At 43.4% G+C, this 23101-nt stretch overlaps 1 protein-coding gene across 1 annotated transcript in view; it reads right to left on the reverse strand.

Annotated features, from left to right (window-relative positions):
• Positions 1 to 23101, reverse strand: part of JPH2 (junctophilin 2) — a 78681-nt gene that overhangs the window by 45360 nt on the left and 10220 nt on the right. Inside the window, exon 2 of the mRNA XM_044440244.1 lies at positions 19970 to 20753. Within this exon, the coding sequence (XP_044296179.1) occupies positions 19970 to 20753 (784 nt within the window). The remainder of the gene's footprint in view (positions 1 to 19969; positions 20754 to 23101) is intronic.

Below are 23101 nucleotides of genomic sequence, written 5' to 3' on the forward strand. Positions count from 1 at the left end.
TTGCTGTTAGCTTTACCTAGCCATGGGATGCACTCCCTGGGAACTTCTCCATAACTTATTTCAGCCTGTGGGCTGAACCTGTATCACACTCCTGATGTACCCATGTCCCATAGCCATTGGCAAGACCAAGAAGCAAGTCCCCATGTCAAGCTGCTTCAACTGCAAATCCAATTTCACTTCTAGCAGAATGGCATTAAACTTTTGCAATGCCCAGGTAAGAGATTTGATTTGGCAAGAAGTGGGTTACAATAGAAAACCAGACAGACTAAGGGACCCTGAGTGAGGCTTTCCCAGCGTGCAGAACCAGGTAGAGCATTTCACAGGATCTAAATGCTGAGCAACTGGAATGTGATCCAGTGCTGCCGCAGAGTGAACAAAGCCACTGGGGTGTGAGAGTCTGGAGATGAGCTGCAAGCCAGAGAAGTTGCAGCAATGCTGACAGCTTATTGGATGGTCTTAGTCAAGCAACCACGTACGCAGCAGTGATGGCTGTGTGTTTATATGAGGCTGCCCATGCTGTGCCTTTTTTTATGATAACTGTTTCTCACCTCCTTCTCAATGGCAGAGTGCAAAACAAGCTACGAGGGATATTGCCAGCTCTCCAGGCAAATCCTGAATTGGTATAGTACAGAAATGAGTGAATGGGTGCTGTGTGTCCCTCCAGAAGTCATTGGACTGTATCTTCATGATGATTTATTTATTTACTTAATGGATTCATATGCCGCTACAATAGTCCACATCTGGGCAATCTGCAAGGCTCATGCTAAGGAGGGCAGTTGCTTAGAAGAAAGGATGTTGCTGGTGGAGGTAAACACCCTCATGAAAAGCCGTCCTAAGATGCTTGTAGTGAATGGCCCGTAAAAGCTTTAAATAAATAAATAAAAATTACTTGGAAGAACATCATGCTGCAGTTCACCAAAGCAGAGTGAAATTCTGTGACTCAGAAGAATATGCATTTGATTATTTCCTAGCACATGTGCCTTTAATTTAATTAAGCTTCCCTGCTGTAATATGAAAAATGCATGCCCACAAGAATATCTTATCTTACCCAGCAGTTCAGGTTAAAGAGAACACTGCTCTCTTTCACAACTGATCGCTTTTTGCTCTGCCTCTGTCTCTCACTGTCTTTAAAATGAACCCCTCTGCTTAAAAAAAATAAAAAGCACAGAAGATTTTAAGCAGTCCGCCTCAGATCAGAGCCAGGGAAATGTGTAGGTCCTGATGGCTTACCAAATGGCCACATTCACCTGTAACATATATTCTTCACAAGCAGTGTGCTAACTGGATAGCCTCTACAAGGTTGCTCCTGCCTGGTGGTTCCTTCTCCTACCAAACAGAAAACTGAGTATTACAGCAGGACTGGGACACTTGGTTTGTTGTACCCCTAACAATCCAAGTTTTGTTGTTGATTCCTGGGTTGTTCAGGAGTAACAAGCCAGAAGTCCCACTTTGGATCACTATTATTATTATTATTATTATTATTATTATTATTATTATTATTATTATTTCCTTCATAGTCAGTTTCTGGTTAGTTTAGCCACTTCCACTGGTGGAAGTGGCCAAGTGGAAGAGCATTGGGCAGCATGTACCAGACCACTGCTCAGGAGAAATAAGCAAGAGAATTACAATCTCTGTAATTCTGACTTATCACTACATGTGAACGTGGAATGTGGCCAATATGAATAGTCAGTGTGGTGCAGTGGTTATAGTGTTAGACTGGGACTTGCAAGACCTGGGTTCTAGTCTTCACTCGGTTATGCAACTCATTGGATGACTTTGGGCCAGTCACTGACTTGCCGCCTAATCTACTTCACAAACTTGTTGTGAGGATCAAATGGAGAGGAGGGCAATTACGCATGTCATCTTGGACTCCTCGGAGGAAAAGCAGGATATAAATGTAACAAATAGAGAAATAAAGTGATGAGGTTGCTAGTTAAAAACATTATATCTGATAGCCTTAGGCAAGCCAGAATCAGCTCCTATTTGCCCATCTGTAATGCATAGATCATTACACATTCTTGGCTTTACATGTCACATAAATCTTATTATAATATAGTACATGAAGTAGTTTCAGTGTGGAAAATGCTACAATAAATGCTAATTATTATGAAAGAACTCAGCTTTGTTGTGTTCATATTTGACATGGAACTACTTTATTGGAGGTGTGCAAAGCAGGGACAAACAAAGTACTCAAGTAGGTTAATGTTCACTTCAGGACATAGCAAAAACAAAGCAACCCAATATATCCCAGCCAGAAGTATTTCCTTCACTGACCTCAGCCGAGAAAGTGACATTCACATCCATTCAGAAATACAGCAGACTGGAAAATATGGGATCACGAGGTTAGTGCCTGCACACTTCCAGCCAGGAGACATCACGCAGGACAAAACAAAAGTGCGCTAACTGCAGGAAAAAGATCCGGTGGACATGGCACTGGGAAGGTCTTTATTTTTCTTCTTGGGCAACTGAACATCCCCAGAGAGGGCTGGACAGACCACTTCCTGAAGCTGTAGCAAGTGTCTGCCAGCATAAACAAAACTGAGCTAGCTAGATTGACGATCTAACTTGCTATAAGGTGGCTTCCTATTTTCTTTCCTAACACAGTCATGGAATTTCATTGGCCTTTGACTTTTTCCTCATTCCATTAATAATATCTATAGAGTTGTATGCCAGTCTCTGTATGCTTTATTTCTGGTTTATAAGAAAAAGTAAGGGCTTCCAAAAAACAGGAGATACAGAGAGAGGAGGAAGAGGGCAAAGCCAGATACAGGTGCAATTGTGGTTCCAGTTGCTGTGTGTGACTGTGATTGTGGATGCTCTTTCACTCGTTTCCATCCAGAGGGAATGCTCATCCAGGCTACCCAAGCATGTCAGTCACAGAAGCCCTGCAAGTGCCGATGCATGTGTGGAGAGGGGCCGGATGGCACCCACTGGCCCCAGTTCCAGTCCCCCAGCGTGAATCGGGTCTCTTTTCTTGCCAAGGGCCCGTGGGCATCCAGATATTGACTCCCGAGCTACATCTGTCCAATCCGTGCCCTGAAGAGGACAGATCTCACAAACAGCTCCCACGCATGCAAAAGACTCAATCAACACATGGAGGCTTGGCATGGGACCCGCAGGTGTCGGCTTCTTCCTCCCACATTCTGGGGCACTCACTGGCCCCAGAATGTGGTCATTTGCACAGGGCTAGCTGCTATTTTTACACACACGGTAGCTTTCATAGGCACAGTTTAACAGTTGCCAACATGCTAATAGTCCTGTGTACAGCAAAACATTCTCAGGCAGAAATCTTGCCCATCACCTGCCAGGGACTCAAGCTGGGGCCTTCTGCAGGCAAAGCATGTACTGTCCCACTGAGCCACACTGCCCTCTGCAGAAGCCTGGGTTTGCTTTCAAGACTGAAGGGCAGAAGGACAAAAGGACCAGCCCTGCTGACAAAGTATAGGAACACTGGCCATAGCAAATCAAGTTGTGCTTATATAAGAATGATTCCACAGAGTGATGCTAGTCCACCCTAAAATGGTTGACAATAGGTTTATACCAAGCTGTATGAATTCTTTATACCTGTCAGAAGCCAGGCATATACAGGTGATCTGGCATTATCTGCACAAATTATTAATCAATGAGACAGCTTTTCTTTAATCTTGTGTCTTTTAAATTGGTATTCTAGTAGAAGACAGGTTCCTGATTACTGCAGGAAAAATAGTTTTACTTAACTGCGAATTTACTTCTAGCATCAAGATAAGGAAGAGCGAAGCTTGCAGAAATGCCCTTTTCATCCAGATAGACTTGCTCAATAGAGTTCTGTGTTTACCGCATCCCATTAACTTGAATTTGCAAATAACATTCTGCACTTTATTCGAGGGTAGATTCATGGTGAAGCTATAAAGATTGTATAAGATAATATTAATAACTTTTAGAGATCTATTCATATGCATAGCCCTTTATAGAGCAACATATGCAAAAAAGGGAAAAAAGAACAAAGCTGGAATGAATGAACTAAATGGTAAGAGGAATGACTTGCAGGGGAAGGGAGAGTGAGAGTGGGTGTGAAATAGTTGGTGTGAACATCAACATCAGGACTAGGGAAGCTTCAACTGAAATCCTCACTCAGCTATGAAGCTCACTTAGCGACCAGGCCCTCTCCCTACTTTGAAGCACACCCTACTTTATATGGTTGTTGTGAAGATAATGGGGAGAGCCCTCAGAGGTTCAGCTAGAACTGGACCTCTGGGGTGAACTTCATCCCTGCCCCACTGATCATTCAGAGACCAGAACAAGCTCTGCATTGGGATCAGGGCAGCAGAAGCAAACTGTATTTTATTTTATTACTGTAGCCATGATAGTGCTGTGATTTAACTGAGATTAAAAAGCAAAACGACACATGCATTGTTTCATCAGGGTTGGCAAACAGATTTTTTATTCTAATATATCATGGATGTAGCATCAACAGTGGAACATGAAATGGCGGGGAGGAAAAACAATGTTTGTACTGTGAATCACGACTGAAGTAATACACTTGGGCATCTTAAGGTAGGGATCTATGAGAAATGTGTTTTAGTTCATTTTTGATCAGGATTTTATGCAGTTTGCGCCTTCTTAACAGATCACAAATGTGGTCACAATTTATGTTCAAAGTTTGTACATTTCCAAGCTTACAATTTGATCTGCAGAAGCAAAAAATCAAGTTCAAGAACATGCATGCTTTTGAGAAAATGTGGTTAAAATCATACTTTTGCAAAATGCACACAAATATCCTTTAAATATGAGTGAAGATTTCATACATTTTTAAAATGCTCTGGATTGATGCATACATTTGGAAATATATACACATATTTTCATTAAAAAATAAACAATGCTCTCAATGAAATAAAGAGTCATTGGAACAAGCTTCAAGATGGAATTGGAGCATTTGGGAAAGCTTGAATTTTCTTGATTTACATATCTTTATCTAAAGGTGGTTCCAAAAGGATCTTTAAAGTCCAGCGTCAAAAATTATCTGGATGTGTCAATGAGAACCATGAATATTTCCTCTAGTTCCCTAAAGGGAAGTGACATAAATACAGAATAAATTAATTGTTTCAATAAGGAGGCCTAAGGAATTAAGCTGAAAACGGATAGATATCAGCCAGTCAAAGGCATACTAATGCAGGACTTGGAGTTCTGTAGTTTTTTGAATAGACTGGCAAACAGCAAAAGCCCATTACTGTTGCTTTCCCATTGGAAAAGCAGCAGCTGAAGTCTATTCTCAGTTTATCACTGGGGGAGTGGGGGGGTTATTAGTTGCAGCAAAATACATTCTGGTTTAACATTTCCCCTCAATGTGTAGATGTCACATTTGATTGACTATTCAGAGAAACTGATTGCACATCAAGCTATAGGATATAAAGTGCTGAGCCATGTAATTGCTAAGTGCTAGAATCTGTCTGTGGCCAGCAACGTGGAAGTCTGCAGATATCCTCTGAGAGAGAAAGTGTGTGTGCGGGGGTGCATAACTGACCCCTCCTTCAGCTTCAACCAACTACCTTCCCGACCCTCTCAGAACTGCCTTAGCACCTTTTCTGTTGGGTCAGCAGTATAATTGTATGTCAAAACGAATACCTGAATTTGCTTCTCCCCACTCTTTTTTACCACTTTTGCATCTTATTCATTTGATTGTAAATGTCCAGGCCGGGCCAGTGTTGTAACTTTTGTGCAGCACCTAGAAAATGGTGGGTGATCCTTGCACTGGGACAAACAGTCCTAGTGCAAGGATCCACAAATGCACCTGCCAACCTGCTGTGGCCAATGCATTCTTTGCTCTGGCAAGAGAATGACAACACAGAGAGCTCCTGCCCTTTTTCTAGAGCTGGTGAAGCATGTGGACTCTGATGCCATGCTGACTTCAGAAACAGAGGAGGAGGTAGGGAGTCTCCTGCCTAAAGCACTAAATGTCAGAGCTACTTGGAAAACCACGAGAACGTTTGCTATTTTGGATGCATCTGAGGCTGACTGACGCAGGATGAGCTCCTGTCCTCATCCTCACCTGTGCAGGGATGCAGGGACTTGCACCCGCACCAATCTGTGTGCAGCACCAGAGTCAGCCTGCTGCCAGATGGTTTTGTTTCGTCCCACGGATGGGGGCAGAGAAGGTCACTGTGAGAACAAGTTTTGGTAGACTAGAAAGGCCACCTGTGACTACCTGTGATTTGCTGATCCCTATGTTTGCACACCACTTGAAGAAGCACAGTGTGACCCATAATACTTCCTGCTATCTTGGAGCGGTAACTATGGAAGGTGCACTGAGTCGACACATGCCAGAATTCATAGAGAAGATGCAGTTATTACCTGGGGAATATATGCTGAATATACAGCCAGCTTCAGGGCAGAATCTAAAGCACAAAAGAACGAGTGGCACCGGGCTGACCCAATACTTGGACAGCTGGGATATTTTTCCTGGCTGTGGGATATGGCAGAGAGGGGAAGCGGTACGCAGCCAGCTGCCAGGAGAGAGGGAACAATCAACAGAAAGGAAAAGCAGAAAAAAGAACATGGAATGAATGTAGCATATACATATAGATAGTTCCCATGGCACACCTAGAACATTAGCCGACTTCAGAGTAGTGCTATAGACTCAGGGCTATTGTACAGGGCGTCCAACTGCTTTGCAGGAGCCTCAATCATTTACCCCCTTCTTTGCTATAGGATCTTCCTTTGGCATAGGATTTCCCCTAACACGGAAAATGTATTTACATACGTATTTTAGGTCATTTATTTCCCAGTATTTTTCCAAGGAGCTCAGGACAGCACACATAGTTTCCCCATGACTCATTTTATCCTCACAACAGCCCTTTGGGCCGGGCAAGGTGGCAAGCGAGTCGCTGCTTAAAGGAGATACACCAAGCTGAGTGGGGATTCAACCTGAGTCTCAAGTCTAAGGCGCTAGACACTGCACACCAGGAGCCACATGGAAACGCGTACGCCAGATGTGCCTTAGCGGTTTCCATGGCTGTAGCACTGACACCCAGAACACACAAGCCCCTAAGTTCTAATAGGCTGCTTGTGTTGCTTTGTGTTGTGTTGCTTTGTTTCAGTCAACTGGTCCTTGCCCAAGTGCTGAACACAGATTTATTTTCTTTTTGTAATCTTAATTTGTCCACCAATCCTGGCCTTCAAGGGGGTGTATGAATTGCATAACAACCCACACAGTAGAAGCAAATACAAATTCAGTCAAGAAACTAACAGTTCAAAATAACTGAAATAATTCAATGCTTATAACCGAGTCTACCCATTCTGGCTGCAGGATGCTAGGATTTGTAGTCCAACACATCTGAAGGGTGCCAGGTTGGGATAAGCTGCATTAACCAAAATAGTCTGAGAAACAGGAAGATAAAGGCCAGGTCAGAGGTGCAGAACTACGTAGATTTGGATGGAGAGACAGTTTTTGCTATGCACAGGCTTCCCTGGTTGGGGCATCCCCACGCACCGCGAAGGAGGGCTGCTCAAATCTCTGTTACTTTTGCAGACTCAGCAGACTCGGCCCATCTTCACCTGCCCTGCCTCTTCCCCACAATAGTGGGAAGAGGTGGAGAGAGCAAAGTAGAGTCTTCATGCTTTGTCCAGCTGATGAGCAAAGAGGGATCCATCTTTTTGCCTGCCCTGCCTCCCTTCCTAATTCTGGGAAAGAGGCAAGGCGGGCTAATGAGGTGACTTGCCCCCCTAGTGAAGGGGGGCCATTCTCCCAGCGCAGATGAGTTCCAGCCCCCACCACCCTCATCGCTGCTGCCACCTCCAGTCAGAGACAGAGGTAAAAGCAGGCATTCCCTTCCTAGCACATGCCAGCAGGGGACTCTCCATTGTGATCTCGAATCCGAAATAGCCGTGCTGGGATGCCTTCCAAAAGGATTCCTCCATCGGGCAGGGTTTGGCGCCGAAGCCCAGTCCGAGGAGGAGCCCAAAGGACCGTGTGGGCCAGAATGGCATTCTGCACACTTGGACTGCACAGAACGAGCATCAGGAACACTGGCAAACCTTCTACAAAGCACCAAAAGCTCTGCTCAGTCATGTCAGACGAACAATGCTGAAATCCCAAGAGCATTTCAGCTGGAATGGGAAAAGGTCAGTAGAACTTGCCAATGCAAAGGGAAGCATAGCAGGTAGCAATCAGGAGCAGCGCTTAGGTAAGGAAAAGATATGAGGCTCAGGCCCACCGGACAAATAATGCACTGATTTGCATTTGCTCTAAAGTCTCTCTGTGTGTTTTTTTGTCACCCAAAACACCCGTACTTGTAAAAAATGGGGATGTGTGTATAAGGGAGAGGAAGGTGTTTAATTTCAGAAACAAAAATTCAGGCAGGAAATTTCAAGGAGAAGCAGCAGAAAGTGAGGCATCTGTGGCAGCCAGCCAGCCAGTCCAGCGGGAATCAGATGCAACAGAGATGATCAGGGTCTGGGTGCCTTTATTGCAGCAAGTGCTCATGGAGAGCAGGATGACTGGGCAAATCGGCTCTCGGAACTTCAGGGCACCAGCCTGGGTGGGATGCCCCTTTGGCAGCAGCAAAAAAGCCAAAAGGGCCCATTGTTTTGCATGCTAAATGGTGCTCCCAGAGGCCCCAAGAATGCACATTTGTTTGAAAGATCAGTACCCCTTCCTGGCTAAATTTCCAAATGCCAAATTTCTCATTGCATTGTGCAGGCACTGATTTATTCTAGCACAGCATCAATAGCACTAGCGTATGGACACTGCTAAGTCCTTCTCTATGTCTAAAGGTACGAGTATGACAGAAACTGCCAGGAATACAGCCAGAAACCTTTGGTTCTATAGGCAGCTGCCCTGTGTTGCAAGCTTTCAGAACTCCAGCTTGGAACGTCTTCCTGCCAGTGAATTACTCTCAGGTCTCCAGACTTGTCCCTCAGACTGACTGTTGAGCCCTCCTGGACAGGAGGATGTGTAAACCTGTTTGAAGTGGGGCCTTCTCTGAGCAACCAAGTCTGCCTGATTCTGCTGTTTTTTCCATGTTTCCCTTGGCTTTGGACACTTGGCTCAGTTCCTGGGCCCCCTTTCTAGCTTGCCTTTGGCAGCTGCCTACTAAAGCTTTGCCATGGCAAGGGGCACATATATACGGCTGCTAAAAAGCAAGGTAAAATGGGGAAATATGCAAAACAGCTTACAGGAATGGAAAGCTGTAGCTAAAGCATGCACGCTCTAATAAAAGCATTAACTTTCACAAGTTTTCCGACTGAAGTTGGAATTACGGAGTGGAATGCAGCACAGAGCTGAATGCCAGAAGGATAAATAAATGGAGATTTGCTCACCCCTAGAACCCCATAGTGAATTGAGAAACAATGCCACATATGCATTTCTGCCCACCCCTGCACCATGCTGATGGCACCTGTTCCTGACAGCCCCTTGTACTAGCAGGGAGAGATCAGCACAGGCTGAAGCATACTGCATACATCTGCCCATGGGTGAGCCCTAGGAAGACTTCAAAAGTCTAACTTGCATTCCATGTGTCTCATATCACCACTGGCCCAGAATAAAAAACCTGGTGCAGACAAAGGCTATGAAGCATTCCTTTTGCTAGTCAGTTTCTCTCCTAGCTAAATTAACGCTTTGCAAAACAATGTGCCAGAGATGAAAAGAACTGTTGGATGCAGGACTGGTTTATAAGAACATGGATGATTGCTCTCACTGACTCAAAATCAGTTTAAGTTGAGTCTAGCTGCCCTTAGATAGAATAGACACATAGATCTTTACCAATCAGAGAATGGAGAGAAATTAGTTTAGTTTGGATTTAATATTTGGTTGTTATTTGGTTCTATGACTGTGAACTGCCCCAAGGACAATTGATAGTTGGATAGAATACAAAGCTAAGAAGAATGCAAGCTCACATAATCTTGCTCTTTCAAACCCCTATATGAACTGAAACTCAGTTAATGTGTGTATTAGGCAAAAATACATGTTTTAAAAGAAAGATACACAAAAATGAATTTTCACACAAACTCGCAAAGGAAACATTCTCAAAGCTTGAACTTAAGACTCGAGAAATGGGAAGCCAGAGCAGATTCATCTATCCCTAATCAAAGTAGATTCAACTGGACCTGGATGAAGATTTTAATATGGATTTTAATATGCATCTGCATCAGTGGTGTGTGTAGGCATGGGTTTACACATGCATATCTCCTATGACCAGTGCTTTTTTTGTAAAAAAAAAAAAAAAAAGGTGCCGGAACTCACGTCGCCATCAGCAGTAAGCACTCAGTGCGCAACCACACACACCAGTCCCAAGCCGAGCAGCGTCCCAAGCCGGGCGGCGCGGACACAAAAGCAGCCCGCAGGCACTATGTGAATGATGTTTGCTGCTGACCTGCTACGCCGACAGGCGATTCAAAATCACTTCGTAAAAACCATTGGAAAAAAAGGTGCCGGAACGCCATTCCGGTGCGTTCTATGACAAAAAAAGCCCTGCCTATGACCAACTGGAGTGGCTATTGAAAGCAGCCTTCCTCTACCAGCTGCCTTCCAGATGTGTTGAACTGCAACTTCAACACTCAGATGAGTTATAGAGAGCCAGTGTGGCCTAGTGGTTAAGAGTGCAGGACTGAGACTCAGGCGGTCTGGCTTCCAGTCCACACTCAGCCATGAAACTTGCTGAGTGACTTTGAGCCAGTCACACAGTCTCAGTCCAACCTACATAACAGGGTTGTTGCTGTGAGGATAAGATTAAGAAGAGAATGATGTGAGCTGCCTTGAGTTCCTTAGGAGGAAAGGGGTGGGGTATAAATTCAATAATAAACAAGACCAACATTTGAAGGGGATGAAATCTAGGGAAAGCTGATGTAAGAAGTGTTGTTACGTGCTGTCAAGTCATCTCCAACTTATGGTGACCTTGGGAATAAAAGTCCTCCAGATTGTCCTGTCCTTGACAGCCCTGCTCAGCTCTTCTGAATTCAAGGCTATGTTTTCCCTTACACCGTCACGATTTTGTCTCATCTCATATTTGGTCTGCCTCTTCTTCTGCTTTCAAGTTTCCCTAGCAAGATTGTTAATGCCAAAAGGATGAGTGCTGAAATGTACACCCACATTAAAATGTACTCTATGGCAACTCATTGAAAATAAGGTATATAGATTTATATAGATAAACATTATTAACATAACTCACTCCAACTGCAGCTTTCAGCTTTTGTTAAGATAGTGGAAAACAATAGAAAGGGAAAAGAAAAGCAAGGAGAAGGGGAGAAACAGGAAGGGAACAGCCAGGAAGGCAGAAGAATTAGAAATCTAGGCAAAATTCAGTTTTTTATTTCTCAACCATTAGCCTTGGGTACTGACAAAATTCCAACCTGTTCTCCATAATGAGGGCTAGAAATTTCCTTTTACAAGAGACATGTCCATGTTGTCAGAAAACTAAGTGTTGGGCATAGTGAAGACCCTATTCATCAGCCATTACATTAGTCCTGGAAGCACAGAGCTACGATCCACCTGAACAGGTTTCTGCTTTGCTAAATGAAAAGCTTTGGCTCACAGTTCTCGCATTCTCCTGTTGCTCCGATAAACCATTGCTACACATTCCCTTATTTAGTCAGGGACTTCTCTGCTGACTCCAGTGCTTTCAATACGTCATTTACACCATCCTTCCCCAGTGTCCCCCAAGGAGACTCTCATTCCTGCCTATGTAACGCAGATATGAAATGCTGAGCACACTGGAGATATAAGTGCACGTTGCTTAAGAGCTCAAATGGCCAGAAGAGTGCAGGAAAGTGATACGAGAGCTGCAGTTCAAGTCTTGGCAGGCAAGTGCCTCTGTTCTCTTAAGGGGAAGCTCTGTCTGCTTCAAAGACCCATGGAACATGGGCACACGGAAACACCCACCTGATTTAAAACCTGATTCTTTTGAAGCAAGCAATCTGCACAACTGTGCAGCGGTCAGGTCCCTACAGGCCTGTTTTCTGTAGTGCAGAAGGTGCTAGGGAGAGCGGTTTAGGCTCTTAAGGCCAAGGCAGACATTGTTTTAAAACTGGGTTTAGTGGTCACAAGTCCTCCAGTACTCGTGAGTGGACACTGGGGTCTGATGCAAATCTGGAGCGAGGACACTGCACCACTTCTAAAGTAACTATGAAAAAAGATGCAGAAACTAGAAGTCAGAAAGTGCTGCACAGTTATTTTCCACCTTAGTGGGGGCAGGTTAGAGGTTAAAAAAAAAAAGGAGGCGGCCCACAGGAGGAGCCAATCAAAGATTTCTGGACCACTCAATGAGGAAAGGTGATGATGGTACAGTAACAGCTTTGTCTGAATGCACATTGACTTTCACTGCTCTGGACTGTTTGCAAATGACAACAGCATTGTCATTTGGGCTGAGCCACTGCTAGAAAATCAATGTGTTTCTGACCTATGAAGAAATCATTATATGGAACTGGTGCAAAAGGGTGTACAGGCGTCAGCAGAATAATTGTGGTGTGCAGCATGTAATTATATGCTGCCAGTCAGAAAAAGATTGCAGGGAAGGATTAAATAAAATTGGTTGATTAACTACGCACAGAAATCAATTGTTAAATCAATCAATTGTGCATCTCAACTGCTTATATGTGGCCTCTATTATATCTATATAAAATGTACATATCACTAAAGCAATCACTGTAAAGGGCTTTGTTTTTAGATGTAGTGCACAGGGATGTATGAAGAATTCATCTTGGGGGTGGGAATCCATTGGATCCCAGAACTCGACTTCCAGCATCCTGGTCCACTTCAGAGCGACCCCAAGTCTGCGTTCCTGGCACTCGAGCCCATCAATCACGGGACCCTCCCCCGGAACCGAGTCTCATGCGCTGCACAAGCAGCTTCCCTCTTCGGCAGCACCTGCAGCATCCTTTGCTTGCGCAGCTGCACCTTGCACAGAAGGACATTGCTGGCTGCACAAGGTTCAGTCCATGAGCATTCACGGACATCCTCTCAGCTCGGCTCAGCTCAGTTTGCTTTCCAAGACCAGGCCAAGCACAAGAGGAAGCCCATGAATGCTAGAGGGATTGATCCTGCTAGGTTTCATCCCCCGCAACGGTCTGTACACATTGCATCGGGCAGGGAATAAGAAGAATAGGCAGTATTTTGTATGAACATGCAGTCTTTTATCATGATTTCTATTAAAAGCAATGTCCAATAATTGAGGCATACATTTTCATCATTTTTAATAATTGACTATTTAACAAAGCCATTTTGAAATGGGAGAGTGGAATATAAACATTTTGATTTAAAAACAGCAATAGTAAAATACATAAAAGTGAGGTAATCCCTCATCCCACTGCTGGTACAGGTTGGCAGAACTGGGGATGGGGTGGTTTGTACCTCCTGGCCCACTTGGGTACTTCCAGGTGTGGGGCTCCAGGCACTCCATTCTGGGGTGTTACCTTTTCCTTATTTTAAATTCTAGGCAGTTCGTAGAGCATCAATGAACTAACATTAATCTGCCAGTTCTAAATTGCTGTATGGATTATGTGGCATTTATTGTTTTTAAGCATCACAGCGTGGCCATGATATTCAGAAAGCAGCAAGATAGAAATTAAACAATCCTTCTTCACATTTTTATTACCTCCAAGAGATTAGGACAGCAAAGTGGGGCCTTTCCATGGTGCCCACACAACAGCCTTGCACAACAGGTAAGATTAATCGACAGTAAGTGGCCTCTGGTCACCTCATGACCAATTTAAGCAAGACACAGCACACACTGGCTTCGCAGCATCACATGTGGCCCATAAGAGAACAAACTTTAACTAACAATATAACAGCTATGAGACAAACTAGATGTTTATTTATTATATTTCTACACCACCCATCAGCCCAAAGGCTTCCTGGGCTGCTCACAAAATCAAACAATATAACATTTGATATAAAACAATCACGACAAAATCACAATAATACAACCAGTATAGACACAACAAAATATCAAAAGGATAATCCACCCACCATGCCCACAGTATTCTAGAGGTACAGTAGTAAAATACAGTTTTTAAAAAGGAAATAAAAATCTATTAAAATATTGGGAAAATTGAAGTTTTCACCTGGCACTGAAAAGAGCAAAGAGTGGGTGCCAGGCACACCTCTTTGGGGAGCTGATTCCGCAGATGGGGTGCCACAACGAGGAAGACCCCTCCTATAATAGCCACACTCCCTATTCCTTTGGAGGGGACTCTCTGAGAAGGACCTTCACTGATGATCTCAGGATTCAGGTAGGCACATATGGAAGGAGACTTTCCTTCAGATATCGTGGCCCCAAACTGTTTAGGCTTTAAATGTTAATGTGAGGGCTTTGAATTGGGCCCAGACTTCAAACGGCAACCAAAATAATTGACAGAGGGCTGGCATGATGTGTTTGGGTCAGCCAGTCCCCATTAGCAGCCTCACTGCTCAAGTTTGGACCAATGGAAGGAAATGGACCATTTTCAAAGACAGTCGCACACAGAGTGCATTCTTCTAAGGCTCAGCTACTGGCAGGAGAAGCTTCAAGCTAAAACATGCTGATGTCCTTGCTATTTTGGGCCCACCCCACCCCTTTTCCTTTGACCCAGGCTTAGTTTGCCTCCAGCTCCACCACCACTGGAATGCAGCCCCTGAAAACATCTCTGAAATTGCATTTGATCCTCATGCTGAAAAGGTTGAACACCCCTGCCATACTGGAGTACATTATCCAAAGCATATTTGGCTACATTCATGGTCAGAAGGGAAAACCTGGCTGCCTGTCACATCTGTTCAAAAAGTTAGGTTGATGGTATGCCATGTAGATTCTTGCATGTTTTCGTTGCTCTGTGGAACTCTTCCCAATTGAGTCTCTGTTGTTGGGATATAGGCAATGAGCTCCTAAGAATTTTCACGGCTTTTTCTTTAGCTCATTTGCTTGTAATGTGTTTATTCTGCCTTTCCACAAAAGTTACCAAAATGGTGTACAACAAATCAAACAAAACACAATTTTAAAATGCATTTTAAAAATTCAACAATAACGCAATATTAAAACGTTACAACAAGATTTATATTCTTATCTTAGTTTTATCTTTTTATTATTTGTTTGGATTTGATAACAACTCACTTACAAACTGCCTTAACCAGGTGGTTTGCTGATATTTTGAAAGACAATTGATCTATCATAACAACAATAATAGAGGCAGTAGCTATATGTAGAGGGAAAGAAAACTAGTGTTTAAGCTTGGAGATCAACCACCAGAAAGCAAGGAATGGGGTGACTTGGGTGGAAATTACACATCTTCTTCCCAGTGTCTTAAGCAGCTGCATTTGTACAAGACACAAGGAGAGAAACAGCTCCATGTGTCTTTTTCCCCTTGCTCAAAAGTTTCCTTAATAGGAAATTATGCCCAAGCAGTGCGAAGGGAGGGATGTGGTCCCCCTCTCCCAAGGCGGCATTCCAATCTCTCATGTAAACCACCAAAGAGTCCCCCTTTGATTTGAAGCATAAATAGTGTAGAGTGTAATAAAAATGAGCCTTTTATAAACTGCCCAGTGTTCATGGAGCAGTTCAACAGCTCCAGTGCCATTATTTATAGCTTTTTGATGCTTTATGTGTCAAAAAGAGCACAGGCAGTATCACAATCAGCAATATCAAAGAGCACATCAAACTCAACTCTTTTTTTCCCAGCTCTTCCTTTCATAGGGGCTCATGAATCTGTCAGTTTCCTTTCCTCCCACATTTGAAATGTAAGTGACATTAACAGAACCATAGTTTCCAAGTCACAAGAAATAACAGTTGAAATTATTCCTTGCTATTCCTGCTATTATCTCCCAAGACTATTGAGGCTTTGCTTTTTTTTTTCCTTGTTGCTTGTTTAAAATAGTTGTGGATATGTGTGTTTCTTTGCATATCGCAGATTTGTATGTTTACATGTATATGGTTTCTGTAACAAAGTTCTAAGGCTTTAATCTTTATAAACTGCCCACATATAGAAATGTGATAAATGAAATGAAAACTGAAACCTTTGTCCCTCCTCTGGAGCACTGTGGCTGTGCAATTCTGGGTGTCACACCCAAAAAAGGGTTTATGGTAACAAATTCAGGGAAGGGAAATGAAAATAGTCAGGTGTATGGAAAAGAACAGGGAAGAGCTACTCTAGGGAATAAGCAGTTGCTTCTGCTGAGCAGAGACCAAGAGAAAAAAACAAAACCAGGAGCCACTGGCTAAGGACACACCCAGGGCAGTATGGACCGATAAAGGAGAGGCAGAAAAAGTGCACTTGGATTTAATTTTAGTTGCAGGAGTGAATGGGATACCTGACACCATTAGGAGCAATGATGGAAACCATGCAAGCATGGAAACCATGCAATTGTCTGAACTCAACAAGCAGGTAAGAATAGAAAGTAACCACATGGTAACCATGGTTGACCTTTATGTGAAAGCACGGCCTATGTGTAACATTGGTTGTGAATGGCCTATTCATATTTTTCATGGAAAGCTTGGGGGGCTCAATCCTCTCTGCAATGTATTTTCCAAAGGAAGATTTCAATTTAATGCATGCCTGTCATTCACAAAATGTATGGTGTGTTTACTCAAGCCGCTGAAGCATAATAAGATGTAGCCCTTAAACAAAACAGTAATTCTTTTTGCCTCACAGCTTTGCTGATAGAAAATTGCCTGTGATTACTTCTTCTGCAGCAAGTGCTATTACCTCAGAGATCTGCTGGGTGCTTTTTAAAAGCTTCTACTGGGCTGTGTAAATCTGTCTTGCTTTTATTGATATTATCATTGTTTCCTCTATGATCATTGCTCAAAGGAAGAACCTTTTTGAGAGTTGGAGGATAGGAAAAGAGAAGTCTGTGCAGGTACATGGGAGGATTTTTTCGAGTACCTGAAAGGCTGTTGTATAGAAGGGGGCACTCATTAACTTTTGCAGCTTCAGAGTCGCCATCATCCTGGAGGTGCCTATTGAAGTTAATTAGTGATATCGAGCCATGATCCATGTTGATAAATACTTCATGTTAGGGAATAAATACAATACATAGGTTCTTAAGCAAAAAGGGAACAAAGAACTGGATTGACCCATTATGTCTAACCAAGGAATTGGCTTGGGGTGCTGTGAATGGAATTCTGATTAGAAACTTCCCACACTGTAGGTCCCACTATATAACACAATTAGTGCTCACAAGACTTTTCAAGCCAAATGAAGAGCACTGTTCATTGTGAAATTCTCCTGAGCATGCCTAAGCACCAAGTGAAATGAAAGAAAGCAGTGTGAGCATATGGCCAAGCTCCTGCGCTGTTCCATTACTTAATGGGAATTGTTTTTCATTGATTTTCCCTTCCACCATCTGCACACATTGCTACAGCAGCTGAGCATCCACGTGCCAGCTCAGGGTACTGTTGGTGTTGCTGCAAGGTGAGTTCAAGAAGGTTTTAATAGAATCATCTATTTTTAATAGCAGAATATAATACTAACTTTTATACTACACAAACCACATTAATGCATATATATCTATGTATTTATAGCTGCTGGTTGCTTTCAGAAGGAGGTGAGCTGCAGATAAAGAATGAACAAGGCAAAATATGTAAATAAGAGTATGCGATAAAATCAGCCTTCGTGGATAATTGAAACAATTGGTACAGAAGCACGGTTAAGTTCTTCAGACACAGGGAACCAAAATACCTGAAAGCTTTTATTTCCTTACGGTACTATTCAAGACAAACATCAATTGGAGAAACAGCTCATTTCAAAGCCCCTAATTCAAAAGTATGCAAATACCCATCTCACAAAAGTCCATGGAGACTACTCAGATTAAATGATACATTTGCTAGTAATTGAAAGTACAGCTGGCACAACCAAGTCAAAATCTCATTTATTGTCTTTGTGAGCAGACACTTCAGATCAGTCTTTTGTACTAAGAGATGTTGATTATGTTCAACCACAGCCTTTTTCTTTCCACAAAAGAAGAAAAAATACCATGAAAATTGTTTTTGCTTTCTAAAAAATGATTCTAGGTTGAAAATTCTGAATCTACCTAAGAAACATGCTCTACATCTGAAATCAAGGAAAAGAAGATATGAACCAGTTCTGAACCAGGTTGAGCCCTTAGCATTTCCAGCTAAAAGAACTCAGGTAACAAGGCTGGGAAAGACACCTGCCAGGAAGTTACTGCCTTACCCTGCTGGTTTATCTGCTTCAGTGCTGTCTGCACCCAAGCTCTGAGGCCTTCCAACTCAGAGGACTGCTCGGAGGAGGGCAACAAGGGGAAGGGCTTTCTCTTTGGTAGCCTCCATTGATGGAACAACCTCCCCACTGCTGCCTGTCTGGTACCAAGCTTGTCATCTTTTCAGTAACAGGTTAAGATAGCCCTTTAATACTGAGGCCTTTAAAGATTTACTTAGCTACTCAGGGGCTTGAGAGAAATACCCACCCCATGCATTTTTCTTTTTACATGGACATTTTGACTGTATGTTTTTGTTTTTAATTCAATTTAATGCTGCTTTGATTGTGCGATATTTATATTGTAGTGTATTGTTTTGTGTTTAGGCATTGTTGCAAACTGCCTGGACAGTTTTGGCTATGGGGGAGTATAGAAATAAAATAATGGTATACTGTCTTGCAGTAGCTCTCTAGCAGATGTCTTCACTGGCTCTGCCACCTGCGTTCTTTCACCTGGAGATGCTAGGAGATGAACTGGGCCCTTCAGCCTTCAGAGCATGACTGTACATTTCAGCAATGTTGCCTGCACTGTCTTATTCATATGGCAGTAAAAACACCCCTGCATTGGCTGAGCTTCACCCCGCAATTATGGTCACATACAATGCTGATAAATAAACATGGGTCACTTCATATATCACAAGCTCTAAATGCATTTCAACTGAGGATGAGAGAGGAAACTTGTTCAGATCAGTTTGCATTTTTATACCAGCTTACCACTATCTGAACCTATGCCTGAAGTGGAACACAGTTAAATGCTGATAGCTGCACTTTTCTGAAGTATGTGATCCAAGTTCACACATCAAAAAAAAAAAAAAAAAAAAAAAAGGCATGTAAAGTATGTATGTACAGAAGAGCATGCACAAAAACATGTGTTACAGGAAAGTGGACATCAAATCGCTTTATCCTAGGATAAATCTGCAAAAATTGCATATAATAGGGAAAACATATGTATCTTAAGAAACATAAATGAAAACAGGTTAGATCCAGACTTTGTAATACTTAGAATACAGATAGTGAAATCAATAGGACACAAAATTATCATTACTATTTTAAGTCCCATTGCATTTAATGGTTCTACTCTAACTATGACCAAAATTGTGTCCAACCCATTCAAAGTCTATAAGTGTTCGTACAGACTTTGAAAAAGTCCATAAAGGGATTCAGACATGGGATAAAAGAAAAATAACTGAACAAATGAAAAAAAAAAAAAAGTAATATCCAACTTGAGAGATTTGGCCATCCCCAGTTTTGAGCATATCCCTATTTACCTTAGAGAAGGCCATCAGCAGATGTTTTTTCAAGGAATTCATACTTATTGTTGTAGAATCATCATTAGTCTGATAATATTTAATTTCTAAAAAACAAATTTAAATGTTGAGATGTGTGTGTACGCTGTAGTTCTGATCTCCTTGGATGTTGCAATTGCTCAGCATTTTTCTCACAGTTTTGATGCTGGGGCTGCGAAAATGGGCTTTCCATCCTTCTGAACCTGACACCCTCCCTGACCTCAAAATGGCTGCTGGCCTACCTGACACTGGAGCCAGAAGCCTTCGCTATGCCGTAGGACACACAGTAATACGGTGGCAAAGCTTTGCCTCCTGGATGTACCTCTTTCATATCTGAGAATTTTAAATTTACTTATTCCCAAACTGGGATTGACCGTATTGGTAGGACTGACTGATTGTGCCTTTTTTCTGCCCATACAGGCGTGTCTTAGGTTTTATCCTCAATGGCAAACACCCATCCAATTAACAACATGACTTTGTTTGCTACCCGGTACTCCATGGCCCCAGGCACGGTGGCCCCAGGATCTTACCTTGAAGCTGCTATCTCCGATTTCTGTCTGGCAATGGCCGCTGCTCTCTGAGCCCCTTCCACGCTGCGGTCCACCTTTTGCCTGATCTTGGCACTTTTTAGAGGTATCACGCGCTTCTTCATGCCTTTGATCAGGACATTCATTCGGTACTTCCCCTCTTCCTTCTTACCGTCAGGCAACGTAGTGCAACCGTATCCGTGCCGTACGTTATCCAGCCATTCCCCTTCGTACTTCAGGCCACTGGACCTCTCACTCACGCCAAACCCTGAGCGCTTGTCATTCTTCCACTCACCCATGTAGGACTCTGTAGTGGTGGCATCGATGTCGGCATCAAAAGGCGGAAAGTCCTCTCCCTCCACTCCTTCGCCCAGGCTGGCTGTGGAGGTGGCATCACTGCCTGTGGAGCTCATGCCGCTCTCGCTCTTAAGGAAGCTGAGCCGGCTCCTTTGGCTGGCCAAGGAGGTCTTGGAGTCCGATTTCTTCAGCTTCCCAAACAATGAACTCCTCCTGAAGAGCCCGCCCTTCTTCAGCTTGCCAGCCTCTGCATCCGCATACAAGCTGAGGGCAAAGCCACCCCGTGTGATCGTCGGTGTCATGGGAACGTTCTCCTGGTTAGCTGACGGGGAGTCATGCTGCAGCAGGGTGCCGTTGCTGTGCTCACTACGGAGGGAGGTCAGGGAGGTCCGGAGTGGGTTGCGGACCACAGCTGCTATGCCGTATGGGACACTCTGCCGGACACCATAGCCATGGCGCATGCCGTTGGTGAACTGGCCCTGATAAGTACCTGGAATCAAGGACAGGTGCAAAGTAGATACAGCACATTTTTCCACATTCAGGTAGCAACAGCAACAGTCTTTCCACACAATGGTTCCTTATGTCATCTGAGCAGGAAAAGAGCTGTGATCGCTTCCCATCAGCAAGCATTCCCCATTCCACTGGGCTCAAGGCTAGCCCTTGTAAACCACTTCTGATGCTGCAATATTCTCTGGTGGGGTGAGGGAAATGCAAAAAGGCACTCACCAGGTGTAATCTTGCTGGCTTGTGTGAAACACAGAGGGGTTGTTCCAACTTCCTGATATGTTCCACAATAGCAAGGGGTCAGGGCAGAGAAGGCATGCAAAAGGGGCAGCCTACAAGCAACATGTGTCCCATCAAGCTGGAGTGCACTGCCTCTCTAGCAGCCTCCCACTGCTCAGGCAACCACAATGCTGCTCACACCTGGACCTTCTCCTTTAAAGAAGGTTCCTCCATAACTCAAGCCTGCTTATGAATATTTACTCTCTAGCAGAGCCTTTCTGGCTGATCAAAAGCTAGCAGCATAGACTGGCAATTTGTGCCCATGTGCAGTAGGGTTGAGATACATCTGTTTCCAACTGAAAAATTCAGCCTCTATGGGCCTTAAGAGAGGAACTTCTCAGGAACTTCCTGAAGAATTGTAGTGAAAGGAACCTACTCCCAACATCTCTCCAAAAGGAAAAATAAGCGTTTCACCGGGGACTATTCCCAACAAAAAGGAGAGAGTTGGAAAATGCATTACTGCTTAAATGAAGGTGGATCACAAGGGATATACAATATATAGCATAACACACAGCACTTTAAAAGAGAAGTGGAGATTTATGTAATCCAGGAGTACATTTGTGCTTCATACTCAACTTTTCATAAAGGGACAGGGAGAAGCCAGTGGTGAGATAGGACTTTAACTCCATATAGATGCCTGCCTCTCCACAAATGAGAATGAAGTGGAATATGAGCTATGGGCTTTAAGGCTGTCTGTTCTGAATCTACTTTCATTCTATTTCAGTTTCATGGTAGGTTCCCCCCACCCTACTGCCCTGCTGTTAGCTAATGACCACAACAAGCCAAAGTTGCAATCCAAAATCCTCTGCCACATCACAAGGGATTCTAGGACAGTTTGGAAGATCTCAAACACATACTGCTGCATAGCTACAACCCAGGAAAATGGGTGTAGAGTTAGCCAGTATTTATAAGTATCTTTGGATGACATGAGTCTTTTATGTGTGATTGTCCCAAGACACAGAAATATATATTTGTAGAATTCTTACAGGAATTGTTAATGGGGTTGACTCTATCAATATGGAAACATGGAACCTTTTCAGCCCAATAGTTGAGTCTTTGGAAAAGGCAGGAGGGGATACCCAATAGTTATTTATTTATTGACTGGTGATAGCATTTAATCCCAAAATACCCTTAGCCAAAAAGGCTCCCAGAGGGACTTACAAGGATATGACATAAGATTGGTCCTGCTTGCAGGCTTACAAGCCAAAAGTTGTGACACAAAAGAAAAGGGGCTGGAGATGAAAAGGGATAAAAGCAAATTCCAGCGCTAGTTCTCAGTTGAAAAGTTAAGTATCCTCCAAAGAATATACGGAGAGTCGATGGCTCAGTTGCAGAGCACCTGCATGCTCTGCAGAGCCTTGCTTGGAACTCTAGAGAGCCTTTGCTACTCATACTAGGCTGGATGGGCCAATAGTCTGATGCAGGAAGCTTCCTCTGTTCTAGAAGGTTCCAAGTTCAATTCCTGGTAGATCTACAAAGAATCCTGCCTGAAACCCTAGAGACCTGCATTCAGTCCATGTCAACAGCCCTGGATAGGACAATGGTCTGACTCAGCAAAAGGCAGCTTCTTATGTTCCTACCTACAAACCTTTGCTTCTTTCTCTTCCATTTCAACACCTGTACAAATGGGTTAGAATGCTGGCTCATTTACACAGACCTATTTCATCAAGATAGTTCTTAACTTGGAGCACCACCAAGCATGATATGCTTTCTTTAAGGGGCTGGTTGGAAAGGAAGAAACCTTCATACCCAGAAGTTTTCAAAAGTATGAACGTGGGGCAAGGGAATGAATGGGGGAAGCAAATTAGCCCAATAAAGATGGAACCTACTCAGTGGGTATGGAACAGGAACAGCCTGTTGAGAAGACAAGACCAAAAAACTGAGAGGAAGAAGTGGAAAGGGGTTGATTGGATAAATACATGGCTGATTGGCTGGAACATTGAACAACGGGCACCGCGCACTGCAACGTTCTGCCGCAGCTCCCACTTGTTAAGCCTAACCACCATGGATATACCTACCTTGTGAATTTCCCCTATCCCCTTTTAAAGCCATCTA

Source organism: Varanus komodoensis, unplaced genomic scaffold, assembly GCF_004798865.1.
Source record: "Varanus komodoensis strain SLA01 unplaced genomic scaffold, ASM479886v1 scaffold37, whole genome shotgun sequence".
Taxonomy (NCBI): Eukaryota; Metazoa; Chordata; class Lepidosauria; order Squamata; family Varanidae; genus Varanus; species Varanus komodoensis.